Source organism: Cokeromyces recurvatus (genome assembly GCF_025118155.1).
Source record: "Cokeromyces recurvatus strain NRRL 2243 chromosome Unknown BX663scaffold_7, whole genome shotgun sequence".
In the NCBI taxonomy this organism is placed as follows: domain Eukaryota; kingdom Fungi; phylum Mucoromycota; class Mucoromycetes; order Mucorales; family Mucoraceae; genus Cokeromyces; species Cokeromyces recurvatus.
Window position 1 is genome coordinate 458,707 of NW_026251393.1, and position 18,192 is coordinate 476,898.

An 18,192-nucleotide genomic window follows, 5' to 3' on the forward strand; every position below is an offset into this window, starting at 1 on the left:
TTTTCTTTTGATTTTTTTTTTTCTGTCATAATGTCAACATCCATCTTACTTCCACTTCATTTTAAACAAATTACAAGCCTAGAAAAACAACATGTTAGCTATATAGAACAAGCCATATTGGAAGCTATACGACAAGATCAATCACTTATCATTAGTGTTACCTGTGATGAAATAAAAGCTCATGTTGACTGTCTGGACGCAATATGGCAAAGACTTCAAGCATTTTTGGGCAATATTTATGTAGTTCAACTTCAGTTTACTTATACGCTCAATAAACCTTTATTTGAATGTAATGTTGTGTTTAGTGATCTTTGTGGTTATAACGTACATCTCGAACCTTATATTCAAACTATTTGTATACCTGAAGGTTATATAGAATATTATACACGTATACAGATGACTAGTATTAACGATTAACATAGATCATCTTCATGACAAACATACAACTAACTTCATATTAAAAAATGACTATAAACCAACTCAAAAAGTGCCTACATTATTAACTCATAATAAATCATCTAATGGTCCAATAGAACCTTCAGTCTTTCAACGTATTGCAGTAGGGGGTACATTCGATCATATTCATGCTGGACATAAAATTCTGTTAACGATGACTGCCATCCTTGCTAAACAAAGTATGGTAGTTGGTGTTACTGATGATTGTATGCTACTAAAAAAGAAGCATAAAGAGTTAATTGCTTCTACAACAGAGCGTATTCAACATGTCAAAACTTACCTTGAATTAGTAAAAAGAAGTACAGACGATTTCAAATATGAAGTAGTACCTATTAAAGATCCATTTGGACCTACTGTCACAGATCCTACTATTGATGCCTTGGTTGTATCAAAGGAGACATTGAAAGGCGGTGATTTAGGTAAAGGACATGAAAGAAATGAACTTCATTAAACTATCATTCACTTATATAATTATTTAGTCAATAATGAAAGAGATATGCGTGGTTATCCTCCATTAGAATTACGTATCATTGATGTTATTTCATCTGAAAATGCTTCTATTGGAGAGCAAGATATGAATATCTTAAAGATTAGTTCAAGTTGGATTAGAGAGTATATTGCCACAAAGCAGTCATAATAAACTACTTTATTATCATTAACCTCGATCAACGTCATAAATCCAGCCATTAAAATGTGCTGTGGAGGGATCAAATATTTCAATCAAACGATTATTAAGATCTCGATATACTTTTTCAAGTCGATACCTTATAGAAAGCTTAGGTTTTTCTTTGTTTATAATATCTTGTTGTTGTTTGTTTAATGGAGAATAAGGGAATTCTTCTTGAATTAAATAGTGCCAATTGTTGATAAAATAGTCTGCATCAATTTCTAAGAATCTTGCTAATTTTTCAAAAATGGCTAAACGTTTTAATAAAATATCTTCAGTTCGAATGATAAATAGTTGAGAAGGAGGAAATCGTTCCAAGAAAGGAATTAAGGCTGGATAATACATTCCTTTTGCAAGCAAATTAAATGCGTGTGTTTCATTTGATCCTTTTACTTTCCATGCAGCTTTTAAAAATACAGTTAAAAAAAAAGAAGAGAGAGAGAAAGAAGAAGCATATATTTCTATGTTTGTATCGTTACCCCTAATTTCACTTCCTTCGTGACATCTGACAAATTTTTCCCATTCAACATTCGTATGCCCACAGCGATGTAAAATAGGCAATTCTAAATCAATCAAGGCTTCGAATGATAAACCTAAATCTTTTTAAGAAAATATTTATTATTCTTTTTTTTTTTTTTTTTTTTTTTTTTTTTTTTTTTATTACAAGCTTACTTGAATTTTCATGTAAATACTGTGAATATGCTCTTGAAATAGGATCATTTAAAAAGAAAACAAGCTATAAATGACATATTATTAAAATAAACTGCTGCACGCAAATTTCACACACACACACACACATATATATATATATATACATGAGCAATAGTTCTTACTTTGACATTAGGTAGAATTTCTTTAATTCTTTTTGCTGTTAAATGACTCTTATAAAGATATTGTGGAGCATTTTCACCAACAATCCAATTTTTATTATTGCTTCTATTCTGCTCTAAAAATGGGAACTGTGAAAGATAAGTCTCAAACAAAACATTAGAAGAAGTCGCTTCATCCCAATTTTCTGTTTCTTCTTTATCCAAGAAAATAGTGGGTTTATCACTATTGTCAATTGCACTAATAACTTGTGGATGATCCTTCAAAATTCGAAATACAAAAGATGCGCCTGCCCATTCTGATCCTGCAAAAATGAACGATGGTATTGGTTTTGCACATGATGTTACTTTATCATTAGGACAATTTCTTGGATAATATACTAAAAATGGAAATAATAAATATAATTACACTGGATTATCAATTTAAATGGCAGTAGTTTACATTTTGGATGATGAGTAGGATGATTTAAGGGTTGATTAGTTATGTAGTGACGCCATTGAGCAGGTACCTTTTTCATTATAAAAGGCAGAAATATGGATTCATCATCATTTGTGTTGTAATTATGCTGTTTCCAAGTAAAATTAATTGGATTAACAATGTAGAATAAAATAGTGGTAATAAAAGAACAGACAGTAATGAAGCAGATGAAGCAATAAGTTGAGGATATATTTTGTTGTTGTTTATTACTGTAATTTTCTGTCATAATAGAGAAACAAGTTGTTTAACTTTTAACTTTAACATTCATTATTATAATACAAAAGAAAAAAAAAAAAAAAAAAAAAAGAAAGAAAACGGGAGTTATTAAAGAATATTTTAAATTTTTATAATTATTCTGATTGTAATAAAATTATAATTTAATCTTTCTTTTCCTCTTCTTTTAATTTGATGAATGGCTGAGGATGCTTATTATATGCTGGCCAAGGAGGAATAATCACCTAATATGACAATTAATAAGCTTGTGAGAACTCTCCCCTCCTCTACTCCACTTTTTTATTTTTATTTTTATTTTTTATGCAAAACACGTATATATATTTACCAATGCAGTTAATATGAGACCAATGCAAAATACAATCATAAGGAGTTGTATAGAACTCATACAATAGCCTACGGTAAAACTCGTAAACTAGTTATACATCTTTATTAGTTCAAGCAATTAGCGCTTTTTAAATAAGAATGACTTACGGCAGATGCAAATAAAAAATAACGCAATAATTGTTCTGTTTTCTTTTGACCTTCAAAATCCTTCAAAGAAAAAATAAATAAATAAATAAACTATTTAAAAAAACAAGTATTATTTATCGTTTAACTTTACAATTGTACATTCAAGAATATCTGCTAATGCCATTTTTTTGAATTAAAGAAAAAAGAAGAGTAACTTGCTGTTCTCAGTAAGTGTATGAATATTAATTGGTCAATTTTTAAATCTCAGATAAAGCTGATTTTAGAGACAGAAAAGGTCTGCTAGAAGTAGTATCTACTATCATCCCTACAATAATAGAATTTTTGATATCTTTGAACATTCATGAAACAAGCGAATAAAAATATAACGTAAGCTTTTAAGCTAAAGTAAGGCTCTTGAAGAAATGATTTTTAGACTCGTTACAAGCTGATTTGGGAATACGATATTAAACGTTTATCATGTAATGTATAAGATCAAGTTCGTCTTTGAATAAAAAGCTTTATTCCGACGTACATAAAAAAGGAGTTTATTCGACGAGTAGTATTATGCTACTACTACTAGTAATGTACATATTAAATATTAATTATTCGACCATTAATATATAAATCTTAACTAGTAGAGCAAATTATTTAGTTCATTAAAAAAAAATCGAACCCACATTATTGATGGAAATTACTTATTTCAAGGAGGTACTAGAAGCTTGTTATTGTTTAAAATAAATAGTGTGCCTTACCCCTAATGAAAACAAATTAGATTATGATATATTACGTAATATTTAAATTATATGTGATGATCCACAAATTAACCATTTTAGACTTTATTATGTTTCTATAAATAATAAATTCAATCATATTATTTACACTAGAAGGAAAATAATAAATAGTCCCTTTTTTCTTTAATTGAAAGGAACAAAATTACTATTTATTTAAAGCAGATTTTTCATAATCATTGTACATTGGTATTTGTTAATAATAAGGGTCCATTTTTTAAAGCTAAAAAAGGTTTCAGCCTCCCCCCAAAAAAAAAAAGTTCAAATTCCAGACTACTGACTTCTACTGTTAATAGAGTATTATTACTGGAAGATACAATACTAAAACTAACAAATAGAAGCTTAATTAGACATTAATAAACTTACCAAAGTTTAAAACGTTTCATAAACTAATAACTCATGTTACCATTTTTACCAGTAATGAAAACCTCTTTTATTGTTTTAGAAACACTAGGAGGGATCATCTATCTGTACCTTTATTATCAAATCAAGTAGGTTTATTCACCAATCATATTTATTTTATTAATAATATCGATAATTTCTTTCGGAGTTTTAACTCTTCCCTTCTTTTTCCGGTATTTTTTTCTAACAGTTTGTGTTCTTGTAGATCAACTATCCTAAAATACAAATCTATTATGGGAAAAGGTTAAATATGAGATTTATGTCATTCCCTTATTGTTTTTTGCTTACATTCTGATATTGGTATCTGTTTATTTTGAGGAGAAGAGAATAGTAATAATTATAATAAAAAAAAAAGAAATGTGTGAGAATTATCAAGCATGTTTAAATAGCAGTCACTTCATGAGTCATTATGGGCAAATTTTAAATTACATGTAGAAAATGCTTATGTTTTTTTGACACTTGGTTGTTGTAAAGCCATTGTATATTTTATTTCAAGTCTCTATTATTTCCCCCCCCCCCTCCTCCCCCTCTTAATCTTATACCTTTACACACTTTATTATTATTATAAAACCATTAAGACTAATACGAGTCAGTTAGTCCCTTTGATTTATTTATTTATTAATGAAACCTTACCTGTGAAATATTTGTCAAATTTTAGATTCCGCGTAACTATATGATCTTTCTTTAGTTTTCTTAATTTCTTTTTTGTTTTTTTTCTTTCCTTTTTTTTTATTAACATAACATAAAACAATGTGTGGTATCTGTGCCATTTATAACTATCAAGGTGATATTGACGCCTATCGTCAACGTGCTCTTTATCTCTCTAAAAAGTAAATCTTATAACATAATACAATCAATCAAACAACTGTACCTTAACAAGCTATATATTGTATTTTATTTTATTCTTTTAGGATTAGACACCGTGGTCCTGATTGGTCTGGTTGTCATGTAGCTAACAACACAATCCTTTGTCATGAACGTTTAGCTATTGTCGGTGTTGGTAAGAAAAAAAAATAAATATTATATATCGAGGATGAATAACTTATATTTTATTTTAAGGCTCTGGTGCTCAACCTCTTGTTAGTGAAGATGGTAACCTTGTTCTTTGTGTTAATGGTGAAATCTATAACCATAAACAATTAAGAAAACAATTAAAGAAGCCTCATCAATTTAAGACTGAATCTGACTGTGAAGTTATCATGCATATGGTAGGTGAAAAATGAATCAGCTAAAAGGAAATAAAATAAAACTGACCTTTTATTTTATTTTATTTTATTTAAAAAAAGTATGATGAAATGGGTACAGATCTTGTTCAACATTTAGATGGTATGTTTTCCTTTGTTCTGTTAGATGTTAAACGCAACCGTATTATTGCTGCTCGCGATCCTATTGGTATTACAACCCTTTACTACGGTTGGTCTAGTAAAATGCCCGAAACTGTCTTTTTTGCTTCTGAACTTAAATGTCTTAATGAAGAATGTGACACCATCTTGGCTTTCCCTCCTGGTCATCTTTATGATTCTGAGACTAAGGAAACCACACGTTGGTTTAACCCTACTTGGTGGGAACCTGAACGTATCCCTACTAACGAAGTAGATTATACACTTTTAAGAGAAGCTCTTGAAAAATCTGTTCGTAAGCGTCTTATGGCTGAGGTTCCTTATGGTGTTCTCTTGAGTGGTGGTCTTGATTCAAGTTTAATTGCTGCTATTGCTGTTAGAGAAGCTGAAAAGATTGCAAGAGGGGGTCGTCCTGCAGATCCTGATTTTGATGAAAGCGGTCCCATGAACTGGCCTGGCGTTCATTCCTTCTCTATCGGTTTACCCGGTTCTCCTGATTTAATTGCTGCTAGAGAAGTAGCTAAATATCTTAATACAATTCACCACGAATATACTTTCACAATTCAAGAAGCCTTAGATGCCGTTAGTGATGTCATTTATCATCTTGAAACTTATGATGTAACTACCATTCGTGCTTCAACTCCTATGTATCTTTTATCACGTAAGATTAAGGCAATGGGTGTCAAGATGGTTCTCTCTGGTGAAGGTTCGGATGAAGTCTTTGGTGGCTACCTTTACTTCCATCAAGCCCCTGATGCTCCTTCCTTCCATGCTGAATGTGTAACTCGTGTTAGAAACTTGCACACCTCTGACTGTCTTCGTGCTAATAAATCTACAATGGCATGGGGTCTTGAAGCTCGTGTTCCTTTCCTTGATAGAGACTTCTTGGAGGTTGCCATGAACATTAAACCCGAAGAAAAGCGTCCTAACTCAAAATTAGGTCGCATGGAGAAATATATTATTCGTAAGGCCTTTGATACCTCAGATGATCCTAATGCTAAGCCTTATTTACCTACAAACATCTTATGGAGACAAAAGGAACAATTCTCGGATGGTGTTGGTTATAGTTGGATCGATTCTTTAAAGGCTGTGAGTGAAAATAAGGTTAGTTCAGAAGAATTAGCTCAAGCTGCATCTCGATGGGAAAAGGATACTCCTGATACAAAGGAAGCTTACATGTATCGTGTTATGTTTGAGCAATGGTTCCCTCAACCTGCTTGTACTGCTTCTGTTGTTCGTTGGGTTCCTCGTACTGATTGGGGTTGTTCCTCTGATCCTTCTGGTCGTGCACAAAAGGTTCACGAGAAAGCTTACGAAAAAGAAGCATAAATTATAATGATAATTGTATACATTTTTACTTTCAATTTTATTTTTTATTATTATTATTATTATTATTATTATAAATGTGTATGTATATACAATATAACTCAACCTTCCTCTTTATATATATAGAAATAAATTTAAATTATGTGTATAAAAATCTCGATTTTTTTTTTTATTATTAAATCAGCATAATTGTTGTACATATTTACATATAAAGTAGAGTTCTACAAATTATATAGCATCAGGCGTATGACAGGCAAAAAGTTTATTTTATTAGGTTGACTGTCATAACAAAATAGAGTACATCATTATTATTATACAGTTAGTGCAACACTAAAGGATGGTTTTTTAAATAAAAGGATGGTTTTTAAAATTCTCAATAGGCGGTTACAATTTTCTCAAGAGGCGGTTTTCGATCCTCAGTAGATATTTTTTACAGTTGCTTGTGACATTTTATTAGATAGGATTGCCTTTTAAGCAATCTTCAAATATGTTTACTGAATGTTGTACAAATGCTCAAAGATGTTCTGGAGGAACATTATTGCAAGCCTCAGTTATTCTTGTTGATAAGTCCTCTTTGGTTTGAAATTGACTACGTTTGACCTTATTTTTAACTATGGACCAAAATTACTCAATAGGATTAAGCTCAGGGGAATAAGGAGGGAGATAAATGCACTTATATCCTCTCTCTCTCTCTCTGTCACCATAGTATCAATCTCGTTAGATGTATGGATTGGTGCATTATCCATAACTATATAATATCCTTTCATTTCCAGAATGCAATCCATTTCATCCATTGTTTTCTGAATAAAATTCATATAATGTCCAGTGACAGTTCCTTTGGAAGCAGGCTTCTTTGGTGTTTGATGATGCTTTTCTTTTGCGATTACCAGAATCGATTTTTAGCCTTTTGAATGTGTGTTCCTGAGGATTTCAAAGCTCCATTGACACGACATACTTTGCCGAGATTGCACCCAAAACTATGGTGTGATATTGCTCTGGTGGTAGGAGTGATTACAATAGCTGGTGTGCCCTTAATAGATCATCCTCCTGGAGGTCTCATATTGATATCGAAGGCTGATTCATCAACAAAAAAACAGTTTTCAAGGTAATCCATATCTGTTTTGCTCCACTTCTCAACCCCACGCTATGTGGTTTGCAACTTTGGTGGAATCGTTTCTGGGAGCTGGATGACGAGTGATTTTTTTTTTTTTTGAATGAAAGGTTGCATTCTGTTTTGAGGAAACTTCTCACACTTGATTCTTTCAGTGTGAATGATTCGAATTTTTCAGTAAGTGAACAAACTGCATCCACAACCCTGGCTTGAGGATTACTGCCATAAAAATTTAAAAGGTGAATCTTATGCTTCTCATCAAGCTGGCCCGCTGATTTATTGATTTTATTGGTTTTTTTTTTTTTTTTTTTTTTTTTTTTTTTTTTTTTTTTCGAAGATATTCCAATCTTTATCCTCTTTCAGTCTCCTAGCCCATTTCTGTGCAGTTCTTTCAACAACACCGCCTGCTAATCTACCAGAGTTGGCAGCATTGAACAACTTAATCCTATTGTAATAGACAAAAAGCAGTTTCTGATCATTGGTGTAGTTGTTATAACTCCTACTCCTATTGATCTTTACGTTGGTGGCAATCTCCTCCATCTCAGCATCTAAGGCTTCCATCTCAGTGTCCTTCTGCTCTGTATTTTGCTTCTCGCAGTAAAGTCGAAGACGAGTTAACGTTTTTAGATGGAAGGGGTTAATCTCTTCTTCGCATTCCATCGCATCGCACCCATTTTCATCACAACTATTTCCCTGGCCATCTTCCTAAGAAAAGTATGAACTCATTTAACAAAAGTAAAGAGAATTTTAAAAACCGCCCTTTAGTGTTGCGCTAACTGTACTGTGCTTCCACTCTCAATATACCTGATGTTTTTGATACTTGTGTCAGGATAAATGGCCCAGAAAAGGGGGACAAACTTGGTCATATGTTTGAAGCTAATTAGCCCAGCTGCTTGAAAATTAATTACCCGGTAATTTGAACAGCTTCTTGTCAAAATGATTCTATCTAGGTTAAATTCGATACGACTCTACATATAAAGCTTATAAACAGATTTTATATTTATTTAAAGAAGGTATGGGAGCAATAATAAGTACATATTTAATTATTGTTATGATGCGGGAAAGGGCTTTGTAGATTACGATTTATTTTAAATTAAGGGCATGATTAATCAGGGCTTCCTTCCATGCAAGTATATTTGGTATTTTATTTATATAGGGGATTAATTTTCTCGACGTAGTTGGGATTTCTACAACTACATCAGCTGTCCTATACATTACACCATCGTAATGAACAAGCTTCTCAAAGTAAATGTATGCCCTATCGTATAGTAAAAAAGGAGATTTGGTAAACACTTTTTCCAAATCGATTGTACTCCATATAAAATCAGACAGCATCTTAAGACGATCTATAAATTTTTTTGAGACGATTTTCATTTTATTTTAGATCTTTCACTCAAACAATTAAAATTACAATATGGATTTTATTCACTACAACCCATCAGAAGACCCTTATTTAAATTACGATGAGAGTTCAGACGAAATGGACCTTGATAATTTGGCATTTCAACATGAAGAAATTGAAAAGTTCGTTTACATAAACACAGTAATTGTCGTAGATCGTTACTGTACAATGGTTTTGGCACCTATTATTCTTGATACTGTCTTTAAGAGTTCAATGTCGAAATGGTTAATATGTTTTCATTGTTATAAAGTTCTGTTATTGAATACCTACCATGTCTTTGCTCTTTAAAATCAACCAAAGTTCCTAAACGATTCTTATCATTTGGTTAGTTTTTTTAGTTGTAACCATACTGCATATTTTCTTAGGAGGGGCTAGGTTTCAAATGTTAAGCAATTGGTCAATAACTTCTGTCGCAGGAGGCCACGTACTAAAACAGTTGACATTTATTTTCATCGCGCTGAGCTGAATTATAAAGCCTATATATAAAGAGAAGAGGAGGACTTAGAGCTTTGTCCCATTGCAAACATATGCAGATTACCTTAGTTTTTCCAAAGAGTAAATGAATAACAAGACAAGTAATAAGCTATCATGCCTAAGATACACCACGTTGTATATGAGGAGCGTAACCAACCCCTTTACTGTGTATAAAAGGCTCTGTCAAAACGAAGTGGTCTTCCTAAGGAATCACCCAAAGGAGACCGTTTCCAACCTTCGTTTAAAACATTCCCAAAGGAATGTTCCCAGGTCGCTATGCACTGGAACAGCTGGTAGTTATTCTCATCTTGTTGAGGTTTAATGCTTACAAAATAAAATAAAATAAATAAGTTTTGTCCCATTGCAAACATATGCAGATTACCTTAGTTTTTCCAAAGAGTAAATGAATAACAAGACAAGTAATAAGCTATCATGCCTAAGATACACCACGTTGTATATGAGGAGCGTAACCAACCCCTTTACTGTGTATAAAAGGCTCTGTCAAAACGAAGTGGTCTTCCTAAGGAATCACCCAAAGGAGACCGTTTCCAACCTTCGTTTAAAACATTCCCAAAGGAATGTTCCCAGGTCGCTATGCACTGGAACAGCTGGTAGTTATTCTCATCTTGTTGAGGTTTAATGCTTACAAAATAAAATAAAATAAATAAGTTTTGTCCCATTGCAAACATATGCAGATTACCTTAGTTTTTCCAAAGAGTAAATGAATAACAAGACAAGTAATAAGCTATCATGCCTAAGATACACCACGTTGTATATGAGGAGCGTAACCAACCCCTTTACTGTGTATAAAAGGCTCTGTCAAAACGAAGTGGTCTTCCTAAGGAATCACCCAAAGGAGACCGTTTCCAACCTTCGTTTAAAACATTCCCAAAGGAATGTTCCCAGGTCGCTATGCACTGGAACAGCTGGTAGTTATTCTCATCTTGTTGAGGTTTAATGCTTACAAAAAAAAAAAAAAAAAAAAGACAACAAAAACAAAAATAAAAAAAAAAACAAAAAAAAAAAAAAAAGTTAAGAGTAAGAAATATGATGATGCCAGAAAAAAAAATTGTCACGAATAGCATTTTTTAATTTATTTTAAGTCCTGTAAATATCTGATAACTTTGCTCTTTTCTCCTTAGAAACATGGAGGTCTCACATACAGAATGGATTCTACACAACTGGAAACCAGATACAACGTTCCAAGCGCTTGCCTTTGCTAAGAATTCGAAGTGTGAAGATTGGTTCTCTTGCTTACGTGTACTTGAAGGAGCTTTGATTAATATTGGTAGCTTGAATTTGAAACACAATACAAAGAGAGAGGTTATTCTGTGGGCCAGGAAGCACCAAAAGAAACCAAGAGAAGTACGCGTATTTTTTTTTCTAAAGCTTGTATTAATTATTAAAATTATGTTTAGCTGCTAGATACTACGTTGGTGAGACAGTTTTTTTACTTGAAGACCAGGCAGAAGCTCATGATAAATAAGAAATACCTTTCCTTGACTATTAAAAATAAGCTAATTGAGGATGAAATTAAATTGGCTAAGGCTGATTCTGAAACACTTAATCGGGCTGATAAAAATCAAGAAAATAGTATTAGTTATGAAGATCATAATATAAACAATACAAGAGAGGATATCAATGATTTTGCAGAAGATAAGTTTGAAACTGCAAATGATACAGTTGATGAACATAATATTCCATTTGAAGACATGTTTAAAAAATTAAATCAAAACGACAAATGGTATCTTTCAACTGGTAAATGTGTGGATGATGAGCTTTTTATGTTTGGTCTGCAGTGCGAGTCTGATCATCCGAGCCGATCATTGATTATTGACCCATACGACAAGAACTACACCTCTTACAATGTGTTTACTGAAGAAGAACTTCAAGAAATCATAAACTATAAAAAGAAAAGCTTTCCAAAACCTCCAGATTCTTTGAAAAATTTTTTAAATCAATACAACCAAGACAGCACAGCTAAGCTTCGAACTGCTTTAGGAAATAATCATACTTTTCACTCTGACTACAACAAAGAAGAAAGCGCTGACAAGGACTGGATCAATCTGGTTATCTTTTCCCTGGTTCGAGAATACGAAAATGGTAATATGAATAGGACTCATAACGAACGATGGTATCAAACCCACATTTGGTCAATGATCGAATCTTGTTTCGATAAATTAAAGGATGTTGAGGCTGTCGGTGGCGAGTCTGCTTGTCTAGGGACTAAGAAAAGGAAAAATAACACAAGAATCATTGGATCCATTTCAAAAATCAGTCGATCTAAGTATGGTCACAAGTGCGACTTAATTTTTAGACAATACAACAATCAACATACTGTCCCTTTGGAGTTTGGTGCTAGTGAAGCCAAATCAAAGATTGAGGATGAATCTGGTACAAATTTTATGAATGAAGGCTTCTACAAGTTACCACGTACACTGAAAGACATGTTGGACTCTTTACTCAAGGAAATCAACTTTGATCATCGTTCAGAGGCGATTCGCACTGTTGGATTTATTCATTCTGGCTTGTCAAGCACGCTGATTGAGTTGGACAGACCCACCAAGTACATTTCGCGTGTTTCAAGATGCAAGACGTTGGTGATTAGTAACTCTGTGAATCAGTTTGGACCTACTGTCTTACCAGTTATTCTTTCTACCTGGGTGTGCTCTGAAATTGTCAAGGAAGTGTTTGAAATCATTTCGTCCAAAAATAAATCCAATGAAAATGACATTGCATGGTTTGATAACTGTTTGGAGAGAAGGCCCCCCCAAATATGCCAACAACATCGTCATCAATCGAAACAGCACAAAAAAAATTGAAGTCATACCATTAAGAATCCGTTTTCTTTTTTCTTTCTTTTCTTTTTTTTTTAAAAAAAAAACAAAAAGTAAAAGTTAGTTATTGATAGTACCTCTATAAAGTTTTTATCTATTATTGCCACACCCCTATATCATCATAAAGAGTCACTCTGTCATTCATGAATTTTTTTGTTAATAAAAAATAAACAATGTGGACGGGAGAGAAAGAGATAAGTACCCCTTCTGAGCTGTTCAAAAGTAATATCATTGTTATGCAGCAACAGCTCAAAATAAAAAAAAAATATAATACAACGTTGTGTATATTAGGCAAGGTACAAAGCCCTTTCCCGCATCATAACAATAATTAAATATGTACTTATTATTGCTCCCATACCTTCTTTAAATAAATATAAAATCTGTTTATAAGCTTTATATGTAGAGTCGTATCGAATTTAACCTAGATAGAATCATTTTGACAAGAAGCTGTTCAAATTACCGGGTAATTAATTTTCAAGCAGCTGGGCTAATTAGCTTCAAACATATGACCAAGTTTGTCCCCCTTTTCTGGGCCATTTATCCTGACACAAGTATCAAAAACATCAGGTATATTGAGAGTGGAAGCACAGTACAGTTAGCGCAACACTAAAGGGCGGTTTTTAAAATTCTCTTTACTTTTGTTAAATGAGTTCATACTTTTCTTAGGAAGATGGCCAGGGAAATAGTTGTGATGAAAATGGGTGCGATGCGATGGAATGCGAAGAAGAGATTAACCCCTTCCATCTAAAAACGTTAACTCGTCTTCGACTTTACTGCGAGAAGCAAAATACAGAGCAGAAGGACACTGAGATGGAAGCCTTAGATGCTGAGATGGAGGAGATTGCCACCAACGTAAAGATCAATAGGGGTAGGAGTTATAACAACTACACCAATGATCAGAAACTGCTTTTTGTCTATTACAATAGGATTAAGTTGTTCAATGCTGCCAACTCTGGTAGATTAGCAGGCGGTGTTGTTGAAAGAACTGCACAGAAATGGGCTAGGAGACTGAAAGAGGATAAAGATTGGAATATCTTCGAAAAAAAAAAAAAAAAAAAAAAAAAAAAAAAAAAAAAAAAAAAAAAAAAAAACCAATAAAATCAATAAATCAGCGGGCCAGCTTGATGAGAAGCATAAGATTCACCTTTTAAATTTTTATGGCAGTAATCCTCAAGCCAGGGTTGTGGATGCAGTTTGTTCACTTACTGAAAAATTCGAATCATTCACACTGAAAGAATCAAGTGTGAGAAGTTTCCTCAAAACAGAATGCAACCTTTCATTCAAAAAAAAAAAAAATCACTCGTCATCCAGCTCCCAGAAACGATTCCACCAAAGTTGCAAACCACATAGCGTGGGGTTGAGAAGTGGAGCAAAACAGATATGGATTACCTTGAAAACTGTTTTTTTGTTGATGAATCAGCCTTCGATATCAATATGAGACCTCCAGGAGGATGATCTATTAAGGGCACACCAGCTATTGTAATCACTCCTACCACCAGAGCAATATCACACCATAGTTTTGGGTGCAATCTCGGCAAAGTATGTCGTGTCAATGGAGCTTTGAAATCCTCAGGAACACACATTCAAAAGGCTAAAAATCGATTCTGGTAATCGCAAAAGAAAAGCATCATCAAACACCAAAGAAGCCTGCTTCCAAAGGAACTGTCACTGGACATTATATGAATTTTATTCAGAAAACAATGGATGAAATGGATTGCATTCTGGAAATGAAAGGATATTATATAGTTATGGATAATGCACCAATCCATACATCTAACGAGATTGATACTATGGTGACAGAGAGAGAGAGAGAGGATATAAGTGCATTTATCTCCCTCCTTATTCCCCTGAGCTTAATCCTATTGAGTAATTTTGGTCCATAGTTAAAAATAAGGTCAAACGTAGTCAATTTCAAACCAAAGAGGACTTATCAACAAGAATAACTGAGGCTTGCAATAATGTTCCTCCAGAACATCTTTGAGCATTTGTACAACATTCAGTAAACATATTTGAAGATTGCTTAAAAGGCAATCCTATCTAATAAAATGTCACAAGCAACTGTAAAAAATATCTACTGAGGATCGAAAACCGCCTCTTGAGAAAATTGTAACCGCCTATTGAGAATTTTAAAAACCATCCTTTTATTTAAAAAACCATCCTTTAGTGTTGCGCTAACTGTATATGACTCTTATATTAGGAAAAAAAAAAGCTGAATGACTTTGTCATTGTAACATTTCGTTATGATATTATACACTTTTAAATATAGCCGACTCTTAACAACAACACTGTTACTAATCTACCAGCTTTGTATTTAATCATCAAATTCTTCTTGTTTGCTTAATTAATTGTTACTGTATGCATATGTTTATAACAGCAGACCTATGTTTATAGTGTGATTTTTAATACAATCTACTAAATATTGTATATCTTTTTTTTTTTTTTTTTTTTTTTTTTTTTTTTTTGTATTGTTGAGGAAAGTGTTAAGGTTGAACTAATATTTTACATTTTTTGCACATTATTTTAAATGTCTTTCTTTAAGCCATCTTTTTCATTGTGTTGACTGTCGAGTAAACTTATTATAGATAGATTACAATATTTATACTTTCTTCAAGGTCTATCAAATAGAATCTTTCTTGCTATACCAGATAAAATTTAAACTCAAGCTTAATGGACCTTATCATATAAATATATAAACTAGTTTATTTTATTTAAAGATGACATACACACACACACACACTCTATATACATATACATAATTTTATGGAAACATGTCTTGGTATGCATTAAAGTCAGTTTGCACTGATGTATTTACCCTTTCCCATCGTTTCATTTCTTCATCTGCTTTGACGTCCCTTAATTCTTGTTCTAATCGCCTACGACGCTCTATTTCATTCTTTATCTCTTCTTCATGTTTTTCTTTAATATTAGCTACCAAATCTCTAAATTCCTTTCGTAAATTGCCATTATTATTATTATCACTATTATTACTCAATTGACACACTTGAGCATCATATAATTCCTTTTTTATTTTCTCCTTTTCTTGCTGTAGTTTCATGATTTCATCTTCAAATACTTTGCGTTCAAGATTAAAGTCTGTAATATTTCGTGTCAAACGATCATATTCCTTTAAGATACGCTCCAATTCTGCTTCTACACTTGCTGATTGAAGTATCATAGCTGCTTCTCGTGTTGTATATGATTCTTGCGCTTCCTTGAATGCTTTCTTTACATCTTCCAATTCTTTTCTTAATAATAGTTCTGCATTATCACTATTTTTAGTAGTCATCACCTCTTCTTCTTCTTTTCCTTTCTTTGTTTCTAATAATTTTAGTTTTTCTTCAAGAGTTTGAATTCTCTTTGCATCCTCTAATTGCTTTCTCTGCCAATCTTCTAGCACACTCTTTACTGTTCTATTATGATCGTCTTGGCCTACTAAAACAATGCGTTCAACAGAAGCCCAGAGTGTTTTCATTTCATTTAATTCATCTTTCAATTCCTTATTGGCCGTGTTTATTTCATTTTGTGATAGTGCAATTCGTTGCTCATATTCTTCCTTTTGCTTTGCCAGTGCATCCTCTAGTAACGGTTCATTTAGTTTTCCTTTTAATTTCTCCAGTTCATCATCCTTTGCTTTTAAATCATGTTCCAGGGAACTAACTTGATCTTGCAAGGACTGTCGATGCCCTGTCTCACACCTCAATTGGTTCTTGAGTTCCTTTATTTTAGCCTCCTGTTGTTCGATTGTTGCTTGATATCTTTTCGAAGCCTGACTGTCTTCAGACTCATGATGATTCGATTGTTGAAGCTCATGAAATCGAATCAATTCTTCTTTCTGTTTTTGGTACTGTTGACTTAATCTGTCTATCACCTGATTTATCTTTTCTTCAATCGACATGGATACCAGGGTAGATGCCCCACTTTGATAGGATAGATCAGATGATGAAGCACTATGGGTAGTTGCAGTTGAAAGTGATGAGGTAGATGGTAATTTTTTAATAATCGGTATATTATTCTCCAACAGGTCTTGAGAGATATTTTCAAGTTTAAAGAGTATTGATTTTAGGTGCTTGTTGTATTCTATTGTTGTTGTTGTATTAAAAGGCTGTTGTTGATAAAGATATTTAGCCAAGACGCCAGCGGTATGTTCTAAATGACTCGCTTCTTGATATCGTAATCGTTGACTTGTAAAATAGAATTCATCTATTAAAGATGCTGTCTTTTGTGTTGACTGAAATAAACTATATGCAAAGTCTTTGGACATTCTCGTATTATTATTATCTGTTATTGTAAATGATATTGCTGCAGCTCTTTGTATATCTATTTGGAGTCGAAGATGTTCATATAAAGTGTTTAGATCTATTTGCATCTTATTACATTTCTATATACATATATTTATATAAAAGGAAGAAAAAAAAATGTTAGCATTTCAAGTTTTTTTTTTTTTTTTTTTTTTTTTTTTTTTTTTTCGCTTTTTTTCTCTTTTAAAATTTACTTCAACTAATTCATTTGCTTCCATAAAATTTAGAGTCTTGAATTTGGATGCCATAATGGTAGCATGAGACAGATCTAACTCGTGTAACATAGCTTGATAATCATTCTTATCACTCATTGATGTGCATAATACCAAGTTATTCGTAATAGAATGTAAATCAAGATGAGAAGCATATTGTTGCCATGGTAATTCAATCGGATCATCTATATCCGTGATATTGTTATCGTAAGAATTGAGTTCTGTCACTTTGTTGACAGGTTCAAAGGACGGCAATACATGCTTGTTTGTTGTTGCTGACAACATTTTCTCATCATGACTTAGCTGAGTTACTGGGGAAGTATAAAACTTATTATTACTATTGCTTGTTTTTTGACAACTGATTGATTTTTTCCTTGAAGGTGTCCAAGTCCCTACATCTTTTATAATAGGTGCCTCACTACTATGAGTTGGGGGTTTCTTTAAAATTGGGGTTTTCAAATTGGTTGATTGTTTATTAGGATCAATAGCAACATAGTTTCTTGTAAAGTTTGTTTCTACTGGTGTATTCACCATTACACTGTTTAGCTACATACATGCATTACTTTAGATCTTGACATTTATAGGTAATGTGTCTTTTTTTTTTTTTTTACCATTTCATTCTTGTTAACGTTACTCATATGTACTAGTATCTATAACAAGGTATTATGTATAAAAAAAAAGAAAAAAAAAAGAAAAAGAAGATAAAATAAAATAAAAAAAATGCAATATGATTACTTGCTTATTAAAAAGGGGACATATAAATCGTATTCATATAAAAAATAAAATAAATGAAAAACCTTGTTTCGAACTTGTTTTATTGACTTTTTGCCTAATTTATTACAATATAATTTCCGCCCTTATTATACTTCTTCTTTAACGGTTATAATTTT

General features: G+C 32.5%; 10 protein-coding genes across 10 annotated transcripts; 5 read left to right on the top strand and 5 right to left on the bottom strand.

Annotated features, from left to right (window-relative positions):
- Positions 1 to 11: 11 nt before the first annotated feature.
- Positions 12 to 1,114, top strand: BX663DRAFT_503134 (uncharacterized protein). The gene is made up of 3 exons (XM_051526721.1): positions 12 to 367; positions 423 to 875; positions 936 to 1,114. Exons 1-3 carry the CDS (start codon positions 31 to 33, stop codon positions 1,091 to 1,093), a joined length of 948 nt encoding a protein of 315 aa, XP_051384654.1. The 5' UTR covers positions 12 to 30; the 3' UTR covers positions 1,094 to 1,114.
- On the bottom strand, positions 1,112 to 2,468 carry BX663DRAFT_550319 (P-loop containing nucleoside triphosphate hydrolase protein; the record flags this gene model as incomplete). The annotated part of the gene is made up of 5 exons (XM_051531206.1): positions 1,112 to 1,527; positions 1,603 to 1,722; positions 1,796 to 1,859; positions 1,957 to 2,330; positions 2,393 to 2,468. The coding sequence occupies 5 exons, from the start codon at positions 2,466 to 2,468 to the stop codon at positions 1,112 to 1,114; spliced, it is 1,050 nt and encodes a 349-aa protein (XP_051384655.1).
- Positions 2,469 to 2,749: 281 nt separating this feature from the next.
- BX663DRAFT_503139 (microsomal signal peptidase 12kDa subunit) lies at positions 2,750 to 3,310 on the bottom strand. The gene is made up of 4 exons (XM_051526722.1): positions 3,264 to 3,310; positions 3,134 to 3,193; positions 2,988 to 3,074; positions 2,750 to 2,886 (listed from the first exon to the last, which is right to left on the bottom strand). The coding sequence occupies exons 1-4, from the start codon at positions 3,294 to 3,296 to the stop codon at positions 2,806 to 2,808; spliced, it is 261 nt and encodes an 86-aa protein (XP_051384656.1). The 5' UTR covers positions 3,297 to 3,310; the 3' UTR covers positions 2,750 to 2,805.
- A 1,693-nt stretch (positions 3,311 to 5,003) lies between these two features.
- On the top strand, positions 5,004 to 7,081 carry BX663DRAFT_503142 (asparagine synthase). The gene is made up of 4 exons (XM_051526723.1): positions 5,004 to 5,132; positions 5,214 to 5,302; positions 5,362 to 5,510; positions 5,589 to 7,081. Exons 1-4 carry the CDS (start codon positions 5,053 to 5,055, stop codon positions 6,969 to 6,971), a joined length of 1,701 nt encoding a protein of 566 aa, XP_051384657.1. The 5' UTR covers positions 5,004 to 5,052; the 3' UTR covers positions 6,972 to 7,081.
- A 126-nt stretch (positions 7,082 to 7,207) lies between these two features.
- BX663DRAFT_324779 (uncharacterized protein) lies at positions 7,208 to 7,903 on the bottom strand. The gene has a single exon (XM_051522107.1). The coding sequence runs from the start codon at positions 7,781 to 7,783 to the stop codon at positions 7,580 to 7,582; it is 204 nt and encodes a 67-aa protein (XP_051384658.1). The 5' UTR covers positions 7,784 to 7,903; the 3' UTR covers positions 7,208 to 7,579.
- A 121-nt stretch (positions 7,904 to 8,024) lies between these two features.
- On the bottom strand, positions 8,025 to 8,945 carry BX663DRAFT_484778 (uncharacterized protein; the record flags this gene model as incomplete). Its single annotated transcript, XM_051524574.1, has 3 exons — positions 8,025 to 8,350; positions 8,496 to 8,784; positions 8,862 to 8,945. 3 exons carry the CDS (start codon positions 8,943 to 8,945, stop codon positions 8,025 to 8,027), a joined length of 699 nt encoding a protein of 232 aa, XP_051384659.1.
- A 548-nt stretch (positions 8,946 to 9,493) lies between these two features.
- On the top strand, positions 9,494 to 10,888 carry BX663DRAFT_550323 (uncharacterized protein; the record flags this gene model as incomplete). The annotated part of the gene is made up of 4 exons (XM_051531207.1): positions 9,494 to 9,730; positions 10,133 to 10,225; positions 10,451 to 10,543; positions 10,769 to 10,888. 4 exons carry the CDS (start codon positions 9,494 to 9,496, stop codon positions 10,886 to 10,888), a joined length of 543 nt encoding a protein of 180 aa, XP_051384660.1.
- On the top strand, positions 10,852 to 12,777 carry BX663DRAFT_484780 (uncharacterized protein; the record flags this gene model as incomplete). Its single annotated transcript, XM_051524575.1, has 3 exons — positions 10,852 to 10,907; positions 11,098 to 11,320; positions 11,374 to 12,777. 3 exons carry the CDS (start codon positions 10,852 to 10,854, stop codon positions 12,775 to 12,777), a joined length of 1,683 nt encoding a protein of 560 aa, XP_051384661.1.
- Positions 12,778 to 13,623: 846 nt separating this feature from the next.
- Positions 13,624 to 14,247, top strand: BX663DRAFT_530177 (uncharacterized protein; the record flags this gene model as incomplete). The annotated part of the gene is made up of 3 exons (XM_051530302.1): positions 13,624 to 13,762; positions 13,905 to 14,035; positions 14,143 to 14,247. 3 exons carry the CDS (start codon positions 13,624 to 13,626, stop codon positions 14,245 to 14,247), a joined length of 375 nt encoding a protein of 124 aa, XP_051384662.1.
- Positions 14,248 to 15,514: 1,267 nt separating this feature from the next.
- On the bottom strand, positions 15,515 to 17,997 carry BX663DRAFT_503160 (uncharacterized protein). Its single transcript, XM_051526724.1, has 3 exons — positions 17,914 to 17,997; positions 17,285 to 17,848; positions 15,515 to 17,170 (listed from the first exon to the last, which is right to left on the bottom strand). Exons 2-3 carry the CDS (start codon positions 17,585 to 17,587, stop codon positions 15,551 to 15,553), a joined length of 1,923 nt encoding a protein of 640 aa, XP_051384663.1. The 5' UTR covers positions 17,588 to 17,848; positions 17,914 to 17,997; the 3' UTR covers positions 15,515 to 15,550.
- Positions 17,998 to 18,192: the final 195 nt, after the last annotated feature.

Bases quoted from the DNA above. Each gene is read 5' to 3' on its own strand.
- BX663DRAFT_503134 (XM_051526721.1), top strand. From the start codon at position 31: ATGTCAACATCCATCTTACTTCCACTTCATTTTAAACAAATTACAAGC. The intron at 368-422 runs GTTATATAGAAT...CGATTAACATAG, and splicing joins AACTATTTGTATACCTGAAG to ATCATCTTCATGACAAACAT. The intron at 876-935 runs GTAAAGGACATG...ATAATTATTTAG, and splicing joins ATTGAAAGGCGGTGATTTAG to TCAATAATGAAAGAGATATG.
- BX663DRAFT_503139 (XM_051526722.1), bottom strand. From the start codon at position 3,296: ATGGCATTAGCAGATATTCTTGAATGTACAATT. The intron at 3,194-3,263 runs GTAAAGTTAAAC...TTTTCTTTGAAG, and splicing joins ATATTCTTGAATGTACAATT to GATTTTGAAGGTCAAAAGAA. The intron at 2,887-2,987 runs GTAAATATATAT...TTGTCATATTAG, and splicing joins GTCTCATATTAACTGCATTG to GTGATTATTCCTCCTTGGCC.
- BX663DRAFT_503142 (XM_051526723.1), top strand. From the start codon at position 5,053: ATGTGTGGTATCTGTGCCATTTATAACTATCAAGGTGATATTGACGCC. The intron at 5,133-5,213 runs GTAAATCTTATA...TTATTCTTTTAG, and splicing joins GCTCTTTATCTCTCTAAAAA to GATTAGACACCGTGGTCCTG. The intron at 5,511-5,588 runs GTAGGTGAAAAA...ATTTAAAAAAAG, and splicing joins GTGAAGTTATCATGCATATG to TATGATGAAATGGGTACAGA.
- BX663DRAFT_324779 (XM_051522107.1), bottom strand. From the start codon at position 7,783: ATGAATTTTATTCAGAAAACAATGGATGAAATGGATTGCATTCTGGAA.
- BX663DRAFT_503160 (XM_051526724.1), bottom strand. From the start codon at position 17,587: ATGTTGTCAGCAACAACAAACAAGCATGTATTGCCGTCCTTTGAACCT. The intron at 17,171-17,284 runs GTAAATTTTAAA...ATATGTATATAG, and splicing joins AAGCAAATGAATTAGTTGAA to AAATGTAATAAGATGCAAAT.